General features: G+C 36.5%; 1 protein-coding gene across 14 annotated transcripts in view; it reads left to right on the top strand.

Moving 5' to 3' along the window:
* AKAP13 (A-kinase anchoring protein 13) overlaps window positions 1-16825 on the top strand; it is a 388825-nt gene that overhangs the window by 298616 nt on the left and 73384 nt on the right. For 8 of the 14 annotated variants that reach the window (XR_002320358.2, XM_020964586.2, XM_020964537.2 and 5 more), the window contains 4 exons: window positions 4905-5275; window positions 8341-8394; window positions 11334-11399; window positions 13450-13636. Coding sequence is in view for 13 of the 14 variants with exons in the window: in XM_020964586.2 (XP_020820245.1) it covers window positions 4905-5275; window positions 8341-8394; window positions 11334-11399; window positions 13450-13636 (678 nt within the window). In the remaining variant the exon portion in view is untranslated. The remainder of the gene's footprint in view (window positions 1-4904; window positions 5276-8340; window positions 8395-11333; window positions 11400-13449; window positions 13637-16825) is intronic. The other 6 variants (XM_020964547.2, XM_020964592.2, XM_020964556.2 and 3 more) reach the window with 3 other exon arrangements.

The following is a 16825-nucleotide window of genomic DNA, read 5'->3' as shown; positions in this document are numbered from 1 at the left end:
GCAGCTAGGTGGCGCAGTGGATAGAGCACTGGCCCTAGAGTCAGAAGGACCTGAGTTCAAATGTGACTTCAGATATGTAACACTCACTAGCTGTAACCCTGGGCAAGTCACTTAACCCCATTGCCTAGCCAAAAAAAAAAATTCAGTTTTCTAAAAATCTCACATCGAGGTATCACTGCCTTTTCTTTCCATCACAATTTACAACATTGAATGGACATGTCACCCCAAGGATCCCATTCTCTTTACCCCACCAACTAGTTCCTCTTTATTGATCAAAATTGAATAGCAGATCCTTTTATTGGTTCTGCCATCTTTTGATGGGTGATATTATCATTAAGGAAAAGCAATAAATGAACAGGCAGTTTTAGATTTCGAAATCTTACTGGAATTTCACTAATTGTGCTTTGTGGTATTTTTACTTTTTTAAAGGATTAATGATATCCCAAAGTCTAACGTTTTAATTTTATTGGTAATGGTTTGTAAGTAACATACCTAATTTTTATAAATGGATAAAAGTTAAAAATAAGACCTCATAGCAGAAGCTATTGATAGAATTTCCATTCCCTTCCATGTAGGCTTTAACAAGTTACCCTTTTAAAAAAATTTTTATTAATTTATTTTATCAGTAATCACTTCCATAAGCTTTCGAGTTTTTAATTTTTCTCCCCCTCCCTCCCAAAGATGGCACGCAATCTGATATAGGCCATACATATACATTCCTATTAAACATATTTTCACATTAGTCATGTTGTAAGGAAGAATTAGAACCAATAGGAAGAACCACAAGAAAGAGGAAACAAAACAAAACAGAAGAAAAAATAGCAAATAGTGTGCTTCAATCTGTGTTCAAACTCCATAGTTCTTTCTTTGGATGTGGGTAGCATTTTCTGTAATGAGACTTTTGGAAATGTCTTAGGTCCTTGCATTTCTGAGAAGGGCTAAGTCTATTAAAGTTAGTTATCATACAACATGGCTGTTACTGTGTACAGCATTCTCATGGTTCTGCTCACTTCACTCAGCAGCAGTCCATACAAGTCTTTCCACGTTTTTCTGAAGCCCACCTACTCCTCATTTCTTATAGCACAATAGTATTCCATTACATTCATATACCACAGCTTGTTCAGCCATTCCCCAATTGATGGGCATCCCCTCAGTTTCTAATTCTTTATTAGAACAAAAAGAGCTGCTATAAATGGTTTTGTACATGTGGGTCCTTTTCCCATTTTTATGATCTCTTTGGGATAAAGACCTAGAAGTGATGTTTCTGGGTCAAAGTGTATGCATATTTTTATAGCCCTTTGGGCATAGTTACAAATTGCTGTCCAGAATGGTTGAATCATTTCACAACTCCACCAACAATGCATTAGTGTTCCAATTTTCACACATCTTCTCCAACATTTATCTGTTTTGTCATGTTGGCCAATCTGATAGGTGTCATGTGGTACCTCAGAGTTGTTTTGATTTGCATTTCTCTTAATCAATAGTGAGTTAGTACGGTTTTTCATATGACTATAGATGGCTTTAATTTCTTCATCTGAGAACTACTTGTTCATATCCTTTGACCATTTATCAATTGGAGAATGACTTACCAAGTCATTCTTAAAGGAAAAGAGGGACTCTGTGAGTCAGTGGTTAAGGAAGCAATGCATTCGCGTCTTGGAGGACCAGCCAGTGTGAATGAACTGAAATGGGAAATGGAGTATTGTGAGGGAAGAAGAGAAAGAAGTCCAGTTTGGCTAGCTCTTGGAGGGGGAATACTGTCCAGTGAAACTGGAAAGATAACTTGGGGCTGGGTTTCTCCTAGAGCCAATCGAAACTACTGGAGTTGGTTGAATAGGGGAGACCTATGGTCAGATTCGTGCTTAAGGAAAATCATTTTCATAGCAGTGTATAAGATCTCCCAGAGTAGGGAGGATAAGATCTCTTGAAGCAGGGAGACCCATTAAGAGGCTGCTGCAGTAGTCCAGTTGAGAAGGTGATGAAGGCCTGAACTAAGATGGTAACTCTCTGAGTGGAGAGAAGTCAGATGAAAGAGGTGTTAATGAAAGTTAGAAACAGCAAGATTTGGCAACTGATTAGATATGTGGGGTGAGGGAAAGTGTGAAATTAACCATAAAAAAATTATCTGGTTATTATTTTTATTTCTGGCTAACTTTGTGATGTTGTTGTAGGATTATTGGAGGATTAAAGCTCTTTTAGTTTCTTAACAACAATAATAATAATAATAATTAATAATAATAATATTCTACACTCATAGAGCAGTTTAAGGTTGACAAAACACCATTCACATATTTCATTTGTATGACACCTGTATCAGGTTGATGTTATAGTTATATGTGCATACAATTTTAGATGCACGTATGTATAAATATATATACATTTACAGGTGTTATACATATATGCTACACACTTGTATCTACACATATATGTGCGTGCATACATACAAACCTGTATGTCCCCATTTATAGTTAAGGAAACTGAGGCTCAGAGAGGTTAAGTGATTGAAGAAGAAAGTTATTGCATAAATACAAGGCATTGTCATTATATTGTATTGATTTCAATACTGCTAGGGAGGTGGTAGGGAGTAGGAGAACAGCACCTCTAAGGTCAGCTGTTGAGAGCTTTTGGATTTGAAGGTGAGTTTGATAATTTTGATATCAGGAACTAGAGTAAACTAATAAGAGATCTTTTTGGATACCGTGGTATTAAAACTGGTAATGGAAGAATATTCACCCAGTCCATCTTAAAATATTAGCTAGAGCCCAAATATGGGAAGATTTTTTTTGTGTGTGTGTGTGTGTGTTGTGTGTGTGTGTGTGTGTGTTTGTGTTTGTATTTCACATCATACCTAGAATCAGACTGAAAGTGACCCTTAGTAACTGTCAGCTATTTATTGCCACCTACTCAGTTATCATTCCATCTTATCTTCTTCCCTTTCCTTGTTTAAGAGTTATCAATTACTATTTTTATGAAACTGATTGAGAGGTTTAGGTTGAAGAAATCTGGGAAATTTTACTTTTTTTAATTCGTCAGACTTTATGAGAGGGAGAAACTTTCATGTGAATTAGTAAAACTGTCTTTTTTTTAGAAGGTGGGAAGTTTAGAATAACAATTTTCAAAAGAGAATCTACTTAGCATTACATTTGTTCACAATCCGAATCATGGATTTAGTGCTGAAGGGAGGGAACCCAGAGGCTATCTAGTACTGTTGACTGAAGCGAGATTAGATTGACATTTATATCAAATTGTTTTGAAGGTGGACAGAAGTGCCAGCCAGCATTCTCCCTGTTCACTTAACTTGCAAGAAGAGACTAGTATACTCTAGGCAGTGTCCATATTTATAATTGCCCTTGTGGTCACAATATTAGCATTTATCTTCATTATCTTCTTGAATTCACCCACCCATCAAATTATGAGTTCTGGTATCTTTCAGCTGGCTCAGCATGTCAGATCATAGCCCTCAAAGTGTGTAATTCCTATTTGGCACTAGGTGGCCTGCCAGTGAAAGATCAGTGCTACTTTCTCAAAAAATCCATTAACTCACCTAGTGGTTCTGGGTAATGGTTTTACTTAATAAAGCACCTTAGGGAAGAGAGGAAAAGGAGTAGTTAATCCTATTTCCCTTTAGGACAAGGACTATTTCTTTCTTTAACATAAACTGCAGGTGCTATCATAAACAGTTCTGCATGTTTTTATAATAGCCATTGGGAACATAACCACAAAATGAATCTCTTTGGGGGTATTAACATTGGTGCATGTTCTATAGCCAAGGACCATCTTAGTTTCTAGTTATAGCTTTTAAAGAAAATTAGAACTAATTTATAGCATACATCAAGAGTATATCTACAGGGTAGACTCCATGGAGTTTTATTTGATTTTAGTTGGCTTTAAGATGCTGAAAGATATTTAACTAAAGTTTTATTGATGGTTAGAGTGGTTTTTTTCCCCTTGTGTAGGATCAAGAGAAGCAAAAACAATTGTAATCTCTTGTTTTTGGTGTTTATTACCACCTATGAAAACTGTTGTGTTTCAGGGATTCATTAACAGTGTAGAAGATCACTTATAATCTAGTAAGAGAGATTTTAAAAAATGAATAGGAAATTGTATTGAGGGTGTGTGAATCTGATTCTTATTAAGCCAAAGATTGTTAACTGTTTGGAAGACTGTAATGAAGTGCTCATGCCTCCAGCCCATTTTTGAATGAAGCCCTTCTCAAAAATAATCAATGATTCTCTCTTCTTTACAGAATCAATTCTAAATTTATTAACAAAGCATTCACGGGCTTCCATACTTTGTCTTCAGTTCACCCTTCCAGTCTTACTGGCTATTACTCTCCTTCATGCATTCATCATTTCCAACAAACTGGATTTCCACCCCAAATACATGTTTTTATTTTTCCAGTCCTCAGACTTTTGACATGCTGTTTTTATCCTTGTAGTGCACCTCCTGACCAATCTCTATCAAAACTCTCAGTATTCTTTTTAATCCAGCTCAAATGCTGCTTCTTTAATGAAGCCTTTTCTGATCCTTTTTAGTCAAAAGTAACCTCTACCTCCTCAATGTTCCCATAGCATAATGCGCATATACTGCTCCTGTTCTGCTTTATGTGTATGCTTGACTCCTCTCTCCAGCTAGATTTTAAGCTACTTAAGGAAACTGTAGTGTCCTATTGGTCTTTTTGGCATTCTGCAGTTTTATTGAATCAGTCAAAGAATTTGTGATCTAGGGTTGAGTTATCTAGGTCACTAGAAGACCCCAAATGCCTTTGGAAAAACGGTTGGAGTTTTATATTGAGCTTTTTTTTTTTTGAGAGCCATCCAGCGGGTGGTCTAAGTGTTTTTGCCCCGAGTTATTTGCTAGACTCTGTTGTGCTTTTAATTGTTATGCTTTCTGTCCCACTACAGCCTGAAGAGGAGCAATCAGTCTGTGATGTCACTGGGTCCAGCTCTTCCACAGATGACACAGCCTCCCTGGACCGGCACTCTTCCCATGGCAGTGACATCTCCCTCCCCCAAATTCGGAACCTGAACAGGACCAAGGATCGGCAGAGCCTCGATGGGTCCTATAGCCACACGGTAGGAGTTGAAAGACAGGAAAGTGAGAGTGAACCTGCTGGCTCAGGTGAAATGGAAGAAGAGGAGATGGATAGCATCACCGAAGTGCCCACAAACTGCTCTGTCCTGAGAAACTCTATGCGTTCTCTGTCCCCTTTCCGGAGACACAGCTGGGGACCAGGGAAAAATGCCGCCAGTGATGCTGAGATGAATCACCGAAGGTGAGATAACAGCATTTCTCTCATTCTTCACATTGTCTACTGGTTTAGAACATTTTTGACTTGGGCTTGATAATATGTTTTAACCTTCTTGACGTGTTTCTTCCAAGAACTTTAAATAGATGTTAAAATATATTATAAGAAAGAAAAAATTGCATAGACTTGGAATTTTCAAAACACACACACAAAAACCCATACTTACAAAAACCCCAACACAGACTTTTTAGAGTGTCTGATGGAAATTATGACCATCTGTTTGTTGTATAAAGTTTTTGTAAAGGCTAATTTGTCAGTGTTGATGTCAGTCACCCCCCGAGTAAGTGCATTTAGTTTTAGCTGATTAGTATTTATCATTAAGGTATCAGACTACCAGAGAGACTTACATAAATTGAGTCCTACATACTGTTTTCAGGTATGGAGTAGATTATGAGAAGTCAGATTTGACTCATAATACCATCTTGCCAAATGATTTTTGATAGTTTTTTTTAATTTTAATAGTTCTGGTGGACTGTGATACATGTTGAATTTCCATGTTCTCTGTATCCCCACTTGCTAATGGGAGTGGATGTCACAATCACAGTGTTTATAGTAGTTAAAGTAAATCATGCCCCTGACACTTTGCCTGTGTGATAAAAAGCAGTTCGCCTCTCTTGAGGCTCAGTTTCTTCTTTTGTAAAATTTGCAGGTTTGACTAGGTGGTCTTTCAGATCCATTCCCACTCTAAGTCTGTGATCCTTTGCTTCTTTGATAGCTTGGGATTGCCTACTTCTACATATACTGGAGTGTACCAGCTGTAAAGGAGTTTTCATTTCCTGAATCACTGAATTGTTTAAACTCAAGATTCTCCTTGTTACCATTTCTCCAAGAACTTTTGGTTTACATGTCTAATTTATTCATATAACATCAGTGGCTTACATTTATTATGGTATTTGGTTGTTTTCAGGTTGTTGCCATGTAACGTTTTCATTTGATCCCTTTCCACATTCATATGAGAGGGGTACAAGAGGGCTTTCACACAGAATTTTAGAGTTGGAAGGGACTTTTAATGTCCATCTAGTCCAGCCCAGTATTATCCCCATCCTATAAATAAGGATGCTGACACCCCGACAAGTGAAGTGACTGTCCAAACCACACAGCTATAGTCAGTAGAGGAAGCAGGACCCTTGGGTTAGAACCCTCTTTTCTTCTCTGCCATGTGATACTGCCATTTTTAGTATTTTACATTTAGCAGGCCTTGAAAGTTTCATGTAATAAGTAATGTTTATTTCATTTGAGATCGATCCTAAATTTCACACAAAAAAATCCCCAAATGTTACCTACTGAAAATTGCTTATGCTAGAATTGTGTGTTATCGTACACACATACATATAAATACTGATAAAGAATCTCTTTTTCAAGTCTCAAGTTCTGTGATTTTATGATTCTAACATAAGAAATTACCTATGAATGTCAGTGTTTCTTCTCTTCTCAAAGGTCATTCTATGGGAGCAGTTTTCTTCTATTATATTAACTTAAGCAGACTAGGGATTTTACCTCCCACATTAATTGCTTGCCCTGGTATTTTAATATGAATGAATTATCTGTGAACTAAGAAAAACTTTTCTGAACTTACTATTCATATACATATCTGAATCCTTTTTGAAGTATTTGTTATTTTAGCCAGCATCAGCTCTTGGAGATTATATGTTTTGTGAATTGTATGAAGTGATATCTCCTTTAATTTTCCTCAAAATGTACTAGTCTCTCTTAAGCTTTGGGGAGCTCCATTGTTACATTACTCTAGGACTTAAAGAAGGCTGTGCCCATCATAATCATTCCCTCTCCCTCCTTCTCCAAGTCCCTCCCTTGAAGACTGAAAATTTTGTCTTATTGAGGACAGGGAGCACGTGTTTCACACATGGATGCCCTTCAGTTCTCTTGACTATTTTATTTGCTCTTATCTGAAGTTTTTATGTCCCCCTTACATTGCAGCAGCATGAAATAATTTTAGTGTTATAGTTCTAGATTATTTTATTACATAAATTATGTTTCCGTGGTTAGACATGATTAATGGTCATTTTTATATTTTACTCTGTTCAGTTCTGATGAGAGCTAAATATTTACAGAAAATAATTCATTTAGTCTTTTTTTAAATGTGCTGTGTCAACACTATATCCCTCAACAACCAAATGAGTCTCAGATTCCTGAATGTTAATGCCCTTAACTAGCTTTTGATAATGCATAGTTCTGTAGTAATTTCTTATAACCAGATTGTGTCTGTGTGTATACACACACATACATATATAAATATATACATATATCTATACTCACATGTGTGTGTATATATAATCACATCTATTCGATAAGCAGCAAATAAAAGTAGATTTACAAGTAACTGAGGATGAGTCCATAACTCATTTATTGAGAGAGTTTTTTTAAAGGTACTGAATCTGTTCAAGGATTTCTAAGAACAATATATTCTCAAAACAAGGGAGCTATGGCTAATCCTAAACAAAGGAGATTTTTAAGACTTCTGCATCACTTGATTTGGTAGAAGCTGAATGCCTAAATTTGTGACAAGATAGAATACTTCTAAATGATTGAAGTATGTGTTCATTTTTTAAAAAAACAGCCTCCAACAGAGGAATTAGGTCCTAACTATCAGTAGATGAGTTTGGTTGCCTGATTGGTACAAATTTATATGCACATGCTATAGTCTGAATTTTTAAGCCTTTTTAAAAATTGGAAAGTTCAGTGGAATGCTTTTTTTTTTCCGTTCTTACCATTCACCCTGGGATTTTAACATGCCTCATTGATTATTATCTACTTAATATCTTGGAGTATTGGAGTGTACCTTTCAGAGGCATATCCTGAGGACACAGTGAAATAGTTCTCAAAAAATGAAGTTGGGCCTTTTGGGTTTGGATGTCTTTCTCAATCCTCATTCTTTTCCTTTGAGATTTCATATACTGTTTCTCTGTTGGAGTTGTTTCCCTTCCCAGTTTGTGTTTTGTATGTGTATGTTTCATGCATTTGTATTCATTTCATCTCACTTCATTCTCTGACTTCTGTACATGATTCATTTTCAGTTCAATGCGAGTTCTTGGGGATGTTGTAAGGAGGCCTCCCATTCATAGGAGAAGGTACAGAGTCCACTAACTTAACTAACTAACCATTTTGCATTTGAGTTTGTACTAACAACAGCATCTCATTCTACTTGATCTAGGTTTAGAGGAAATCTGTTTAAAAGTCAAATTGTGTCTTACAAGAACAGAGGACCTTTCCTTTATTACTACTGATGGTCATTCAGTATGAAATAGCTTTTTAAGTGTAAAAATGAAGTCTTTTTCATTCTAATTTTGTCATCCCCCCCAATGAAAAGCGTGTCTCTTACTATGAGTTATTAGTATAGAAAATAACTTTATTAGGGTCCTTGCTTCCCTCATAGAACCCAAAAACTGTACGAAGCTTGAAGATTGTAGGTAAATTATAAATTAGTACCTACTCTGTGAGAATAGGCAACCTTGTATTCCTGCAGCTAATTTTATATATAATTCCCTGCCAGAAATCACCAGGCCTAACATTGATCAGTTTTTATTTCACTGTGGTTTTTCATGTCCATTTTTCTTCTCTTGTTCTTTCTTCTTCACCTGCCTTCTTTACCGAACCCCAGAGCCCAGCAGAAAGAAAACACAATAAAAAGACTATCAGGGTTTTCAGTTTTTGGGGGTTTTTTTCAGCCTTTTCACATTTCCAGCTTTAGGAATAGAGGAGTAGGTTTTGTTTTGCTTTGCTTTGGGTTTTGTTGTTGGTCTTAATTTGCTTTGCAGAATTAAAAGGGAGATATAACAACATTTCCTCTACAATTTTTAATTCATGGAATCTTCCACTAGTGTTTGGTAAACATTAAGCTCCTTAAAAGGGGTGGTTATTGATCTTAGTAAACAAGCTTGTTTGCCAGCATTTTTAAGGAGATGTTGTGAAACTCAGCTGAAGTCATCTTTAGAGATTGACACTCATGTTTTCCCTTGCTTTTCAAATGAAAGTTTCTTTTAATTCCAGGTTTTATATATGAGGTTTGTTTCCAAATGTAAAGTTAAGTTTTCTTAGTAGTCTGTCCTTGGGTTATAATAACTTCTCTTGTAGTTTTATCTTAGCTAGTCAGTGCACATCTTCTTCTTTGACCTTTTTTTCCTGTGGGACATTTGTTTTTTGTTTATTTTTTGAGAGACCTACTGCTATTTCAAATACTTTGGTCCTATCTGATTCATAAGTCAGGGAAGCTTTCTATAAATAGGTATTCATTAAGTGTGAATTAAGAACTTGGCTATAGCATAGGAGACTGGTCCCTGAATATAGTCTGTTTGCAAATGTGGCAACTCCAGGTAGCATATGTAGACATGAAAGAGAGGAAAAATTTGGTATATAGCAAAAAGACAGAAGAAATCTTTGTATATAAGTTCAGCTTGTAACATGTGACTTGTTAGCACATGTATTATATACTTTTTGAGGTTTAAAATAGCCAAGGTTTCCTGAAATCCATATGTCTCGAGCCTTTGAAGTCACTGAATATTGTTAGCATTAAATGAGGTGTACCTGAAAAGAATACACTAATTATAGTGATAACATGTTTTGATGATGAAAATTCATTTTTTTAATGTCAGAGATTGAGTTATCATGTATGTAGAGAAAATATTAGATCCTACTCATTCTTTTTTTACATTCTTTTTTAATACAATTGAGGCCTTTGTAGTCTCAAGCTTTTTTTATTACAAATTTAATCTGATTTAAAAGATATTTTGTTTCAGTTTAATTATTTCACAGAGTTGTGAGGAAAGTGATTACTCTCTTCTTCTTCTCAATATTGTCTCCTTCTGCCTCTACCCCCTTTCCTGTCATCAATATTGCTCCCCAAGACAAATTCACTGTCATTCATTTTTGGTCAGAAGCTTTGGTCACTAGCTGCTAGCATATTCCAGCTTTCTCACCTACCTTTGTAGAATTCAGGTGAGAAATATGGACTGAATATGTTGTATTCATGTCCCTTTTCTCTTTAAATGAACTTTAAGATCAATTACTTGGGAGCTGTCCATATCCATCTACCTTCCAAAACAAGAATGTCGCTCAGAGGACCTTTGAAAGCTCAGGCAGCAACAGTTTTTGTTTTTTGGGGTTTTTTTTGTTTTTTGTTGAAAATAACAGCTTCCTAAATTACCCCTAGACACATCAAGGTAAAAAAAATTGTTGAGATTTGTTCTTTAAAAAAAACAAAAAAACAAAACTTGACAGGTAGACTGTGAATTAACTTGCCTTCTCACTGAATATTTATTTGTTGAGTTGGCCATTGATTCTTGTTACTATGTTTGCTTTGTATTCTAATCACCCTGTTTCTGTCCCTGCTCTTTGGGTTAGGATGGGAACTTACTAAGTTATTAAATTCTCTTTTACCTTTGTGAAAGAAAGAATATTTTTAGGACAAGGTTGCATGGAGGACATAGAAGCATGCTTGAGCTTTAGCAGACATATTTGAAACACAGGCTTCCTTTTTTTTTCCTATTTAAGAAAAGGTTGTCATAATTCATTTTTTAAAAAGTCTTGTAAATATTATATGAAATTTATATGTCAAGTTAGTCTGATGAGAATGAGTGGTGGCATGGTCAGTTATTATTCAGCAATAAAAATTCTATCCTAGCTTTATAAAACCCTATAAAACAAGATGACTGCCTCGTGAGGTGCAGCATACCAAGTGCTAATCTTATTTTGTGTCATTGGGCTGCTTTTTAGCCTTAAATGATGGCCGTAGAATTTAAATCTCTCCCCCATAGTTCAGGTTGATATACTTCTTTGTAGGAGCTTACACAGTTGCCAGCACTTTCTCTTTGGGCAATCAGTAAAGAAATTAAGTCCCAAAGTCTGTCAGTCTATCTTTTCTAAATCTTTAGAATAAGGTAACTTTCCCAAACTTTTTTCAAAATTAGTTGTTAGGCTGTCTCTAACTATCCTCCTTTCTTTTGCAATTTAGTAATGTCTGTACACCCTTGGTCTTTCCCCACTTCTCTTTTTCTGCCTTTGATATCCCTAGTATGAGCTGGTGTCCCTCTGGCGTACAATACTCTGCTGCCCTGAGTGCTGACTTTAATTGTAGAAGGTATGGTATCATTACATGTCCAGCAGCCAAATGGGGGCACTGTAAAGTGTGGCAAAGTCTTGGCTTTTGGCTTGGAGTTCTGCAGTGGCTGGAATGTGTATAAGCAAGCCTGCTTTTTCTATGAACACTCGCATTCCTTGAGGGATATGTTCCTCTCTTCCTGGCATCGCTGACCTCATTGTAGGTATGAGGCTCTGGAGTTGAAAATTAGTCGAATGCAATCTGTGTGTCCTTAGTGGCTTTAGAATTGGTGTTATCTAAGAAAAATGTGTTGGTGTGGCCGTGGTTAGAATGCTTTTTTTTTCTTTGTTCTAACACCAAGATCCTTAGGAGTTTGAAAGATTAACAATGAGAGGAGCCAAGAAAGGAAATGAAATGTGGTTCTATTTTGTTCCCAAATTCATTGATTTCTTTTATGGGCATTTAATTTCACAGTCTTACCTCTAGTCCATTGACCTATTTTACTCCTTCATAAGTAGCCAACTATTTGTCAAAATAACATCAAAATTAAGCTTTCTGGCGACCACAGATTCCTAAGCTTTTAAAATTTCTATCCAGTGAAGAATCATTACCTCTACTTTTATCCTCAGCCTATTTACATTTCTCAGAATATTAGTGAGAATGCTCTTGGTAATGATTACATTGGTGTTTAGGAAGATTAATTGGTTCGTGTTCTAGATAGTGTAGACAATGTAACAAGATAAATGATTTATTTTAAAACACTTCTCAGCTGGTGAACTTTTACTTAACATACATTTACACACACACACACACACACACACACACACACACACACACACACACACACACACACACACACACGGTTTATGTATAGTGATTCTTGAGTAGAAGTATTCCTGGGCAAAATCAAACCTAGACAATGAGTTCTAATCTAGAACTTTTTGGTCAGTTACTACCTACAAAATCAGACATAGTGATTTATCTTAATGGAAGTTTCCATTGTATTTTTTGTGAATTTCTCTTATTTTTCTGGCTTAGTCCTCAGGGGAAAAAAAAAATTACTTTTCTCCCCATTCTCAATAAGTTTGGAATAAGCTAATTATGAGACATTTTCTAGATACAAAAAATATCCTGGACTCCCCAAAATGAAATATTTGGCTCCTGACTCCTATTCAGAATATCAAAACTCCTAAGTATATCTTTCTTCTCCTTTGCCAATGGTAAAATGTAAAAGTAAAGGCCCAATGTGATAACTTTCTACCAAAGGTGATTAGCAGCTTTTGCTTTCAAGGTGGTATGTGTCTGTCTGCAACTAACAGTTCCCAGGAACCTACAGCATTGTTATTGGCTGGCCCAATCTGTGTGTTGTTTTGTTTTTTTTTAATTCCTCAGCAATATTGTCTTTGTTTGGGAAGGAAACAAAAATATATTTATTATGTTCACGTGCTTGTCAGCTAAACTGTAAATCGTCTATATTGGTTTCTGGCATATCTCTGATTTTTTAAATTTGTTTTTGGTGTGTATGCCCTTTATTGATACAGATTGTAACCCCTCCATGATGAGTTGTGTCTGAAAAATTAGTAGGTTATTTCTAGAGTAATACATTTAGAACACAAAGCCACATTGCCATGTTTGGCTGCTGAGGGTTACTGATGCAGGTGTCCACATTTTTGGTAACTTATCTACTAACAGGGCAGTAGATCCAAGCGAAGGGTATGCATTGAATCATATAGAACTTCTTTTACAGTGACTGCTTTATGAGCCAAAAGATAAACTCTATTGGCAGAACAAAAAATTAGTGAATTGGGCTTCCTTCATTCAACCATCCCTTTTCAAGTGCTTTATTTATGGCGTTGGATGGATTAGACAAGGAATAAAACAAATTAGGAGACTTAAGTGGGGAGAGGTATCCTGCACCCTATCCAGTGCTTTGGAGGGGTACCCTCTGCAGTCTAGCTTCATGCTTAACATACCAACAAACATCAAAAGAATGATTGGTTAATTAGTAGTGGCCACCTGAAATGGCACATGCATTTTGGGTGTCTTCTTTTTTAAGGTTCAGAGATTAACTTTTGTGACCCTCATTCAGTTTCAGTTTAGAAGGCCTATCTGGAGGAGCTGGGGACAGCAGTAAGCCATCCTCAGCTTTGGATGCAAGCTCAAAAGAGCTGAGGCAAAGCCCCTTCAGTGGCGAGGAACGTGGTGACTCTTTGGTGTCACTCACTGAAGAGGACCTGGAGGCAGACCAGAGAGAGCACAGCATGTTTGACCATAAGGTAAGACTATTTCTAGCTCTGCGAAGATAATTTAGGAATATGTGTTTTATTACTCCACAGCTAACTTGATAGTGGGGACCAAAATGGAAAGGAGGTTTGCTGCCTAAGGATAAGAGTTTTTTTCTGTTCTACTTGATAGAACCCAGTACATTAAAACTTTGCTGATTATGGTAACTCTAGGCTATAATTTACATATAGTTGAGTAGCCTGTCAAGGTCTCCTTTAATTAGGAAAGTGGCTATGATTTTAAGGCTATCTCTCCTTGCTCTGGGAGGCTTTCCCTCACCACCAGATATGGTGGTAATTCTTCACACCTCAGAGGCTCATTTCTTTTGCCTTAAAGTGCTTTAGAAACCATTATTAGTTTTTCATCATCCTATAATTACTTTCCCCCCAAGTAGGAGGTAAAAAATATAGGCACTACAACATTAAGTTATTTGTTCAAGGCCTCTCTTTGTACTTCCCTCTCCTGACTCTACTTTTTCACTGGCTGTCCTCTGGGCCAAAAGTCTCTCCATCCTCCTCTCCATCTCCTGGCTTCCCTGGCCTCCTTCAAGTCTAGGCTAAAACCTTACCCTCTGCAAGAAGCCTTTCCTTTTTCCCCTGAATGCTGGTGCCTTCCCTTTGAGATTACCTCTAATTCATTCTCTGTGTATTTTTGTATATAGCTTCTTGCATGCCCCTGTTATATCGTAAATGTTTAATAAATGTTTGTTGACTTGTTTCTGACTTGGGAGCTGTAAGTTCATGTTCTTTTTTTAAATTACATAAAGAAATTTTTGACATTGATTTTTTTTAAAAAGTCTACGTTCTTGATCTTCTTGGCTTGTAGTTGCATCACTATACTCTCCACAGCTTAAAAAACTACAGTTTTTGTTTTAGTGTAAGAATTATGGGGACTGTCTGTGCTACTCACCCTACCAATAAAACATTATTAATTTAAATAATAGACTCGGTTACAAGCATTTATTTAGTACCTACTAGGTGCCAGGTGGCAAAGATACAGAGACAAAAAGGACATAGTCCTTTCTCTCAAGGAATTTATATCAGATGAAGCAGCATACACATATAAAAGTATATACAAATAAATAGGAAGGGCACCAGAAGGGATTGGGAAAGACTTTTCCTAGTCTTGAAGGAAGAAAGGGATTTTACAAGGTGGAAATGAGGAGAAAATTTATCTCACTCACAGGGAATAGCATGTATAAAGGGACAGAGATAGAAGTTGTACTGTCATCTATAAGGAACAGAAAGTAGGGCAGTTTGGCTTGAATATAGAGTGTGAGATTAAGTGACTTGAGGAGGGTCACATATCTAGTAAGTATCTGAGGCCAGATTTGAACTTAGGGAAATGAGTCTTCTGGACTCCAGGCCTGGCAGCTCTATCCACTGTACCAACTATCTGCCTCTAAATAAATTTTTGAGTAGTGAGAAGAGGACAGATGCAAGAGATCATCTCGGGGCAGCTAGGTGGCGCAGTGGGTAGAGCACTGGCCTTGAAGTCGGGAGGATCTGAGTTCAAATCCAGTATCAGATCAGACACTTGACGCTTACTAGCTGTGTGCCCCTGGGCAAGTCACTTAACCCCAATTGCCTTTAAAAAAAAAAAGGAGCCTCTGGAGGTTGATGTGACAGGATTTGGCAGGTGATTGCATATATGGGAGTGGGGTAAGGGAGAGTGGAAGAGTCAAGGAAAATGGTAAGATTGCCTTGACAATAGGAAGGAAATTGAAAATAGTGTCATCAACAGAAATAAGGAAATTTGGAAGAGGTGTGGGTTGGGGGTGGGGGGCAGTATAGGGTGTAATGATTTTTGTTTTAGTAATGCTAAATTTATGATTTAGCATATGTGGGGTGAGGGAAAGTGAGTAGTCCAGAATAATGCCAAGATTATGAAGTTGAGAAACTGGAAGGATATTGGTGCCTTCAGCAGAAATAGGGGAAACTGAAAGAGGGTAAAGATAATGAGTTCAATTTTAGACATGTTGAATTTGAAATGTTCAATAGGTTGTTGGTAATGTGAGACTGGAGCTCAGGAGTGTTATCTGCATAGAGATGATAATTAAACCCATGGGAACCAATAAGATCACCAAGAGATATAGGGGGAGAAAAGTAGATTCAGGAAAGAGCTTTTGTTAAGAAGTGATTAGTTATGTAGGAGAAAAACTGGAGAGAGTAGTGTCACGAAACACCAGAGAAGAGAGAGGAGAAGGGGCTGACACTGCCAAATACTATAGAGAAGTCAAGATGATTGAGAACTGAGGAAATATAATCAGATTCAGTATTATTAGAAAATTTGCAGAGAAAAGTTTCATTTGAGTAGTAAGATTAGAAACAAGAGAGGCTGTCATAATTACCTGTTCTTGCTCTTCATGCCTGAATTTTTGTGCATGGCACTTTTGATTCATTTTACTTTTTTTAAGCTTTTTAAAGGCCCAGGGTCAAAGGTTTCATATAATTCTTTAGTCCTGCATTTACATTTCATAAATGCAGCCTTCAGAATAAGCACATGAGATTATGTGCAGAGCCTTAGAGAAATTAGAGTGTATCTACTGAAAATCAATCTGTAGACTTAAAATAATTTTAAGATTGTGCCCATTATTTTACATGTCATAGTCTTAATTTTTTTTTGAAAGCTGTATTTGTAAGGCTAGGTTTTGAGTATATTCACTTGAAACAGTTTATTATATTTAACTTGACCTAGTGATAATAAGAAACAGAAAAATGAAGGGGAAAAGATAATTGGGTTGGGAAATTAGAAAATTTTAATTTTCTAACTATTACAATCCCTTTTCTAAAATGGATATTTCTATGAATTTGATGAGTGACTATTTCTTTTCAATAAGGACTGTATTAGACCTAGATATCTATTATCCTTAAAGTGTAACTCTTTCTAACATGGTCTCCTAGTTTTAAAAAAATTGAAGTTACATTGAATTATTGATCTTGGCTTGCATGGCCCTCTCTACTAATCTGTTGGCAAATGGGGACAGCCTTTTCTTGTCTATCAAAGGATGCTTATGCCACTTATACCCTCTCCTTGTGCATTTGGTTGAGTCACTTCTAAGAAAAGTTCAGTATTGATTATACCTTTGTTTCACTTTCATTAAAATCACCTTTCAAATAAACTATAGTTTAAGTTTGTCCTAGGTTTCATAACATAAATAGGGTGAGATATATTCTGTGAGA

This window comes from Phascolarctos cinereus, unplaced genomic scaffold, assembly GCF_003287225.1.
Source record: "Phascolarctos cinereus isolate Bilbo 61053 unplaced genomic scaffold, phaCin_HiC Scaffold_3;HRSCAF=262, whole genome shotgun sequence".
Classification (NCBI taxonomy): Eukaryota; Metazoa; Chordata; class Mammalia; order Diprotodontia; family Phascolarctidae; genus Phascolarctos; species Phascolarctos cinereus.
Note: the sequence above shows the minus strand (reverse complement) of the source record. Positions and strands in the feature narration are given on the sequence as shown.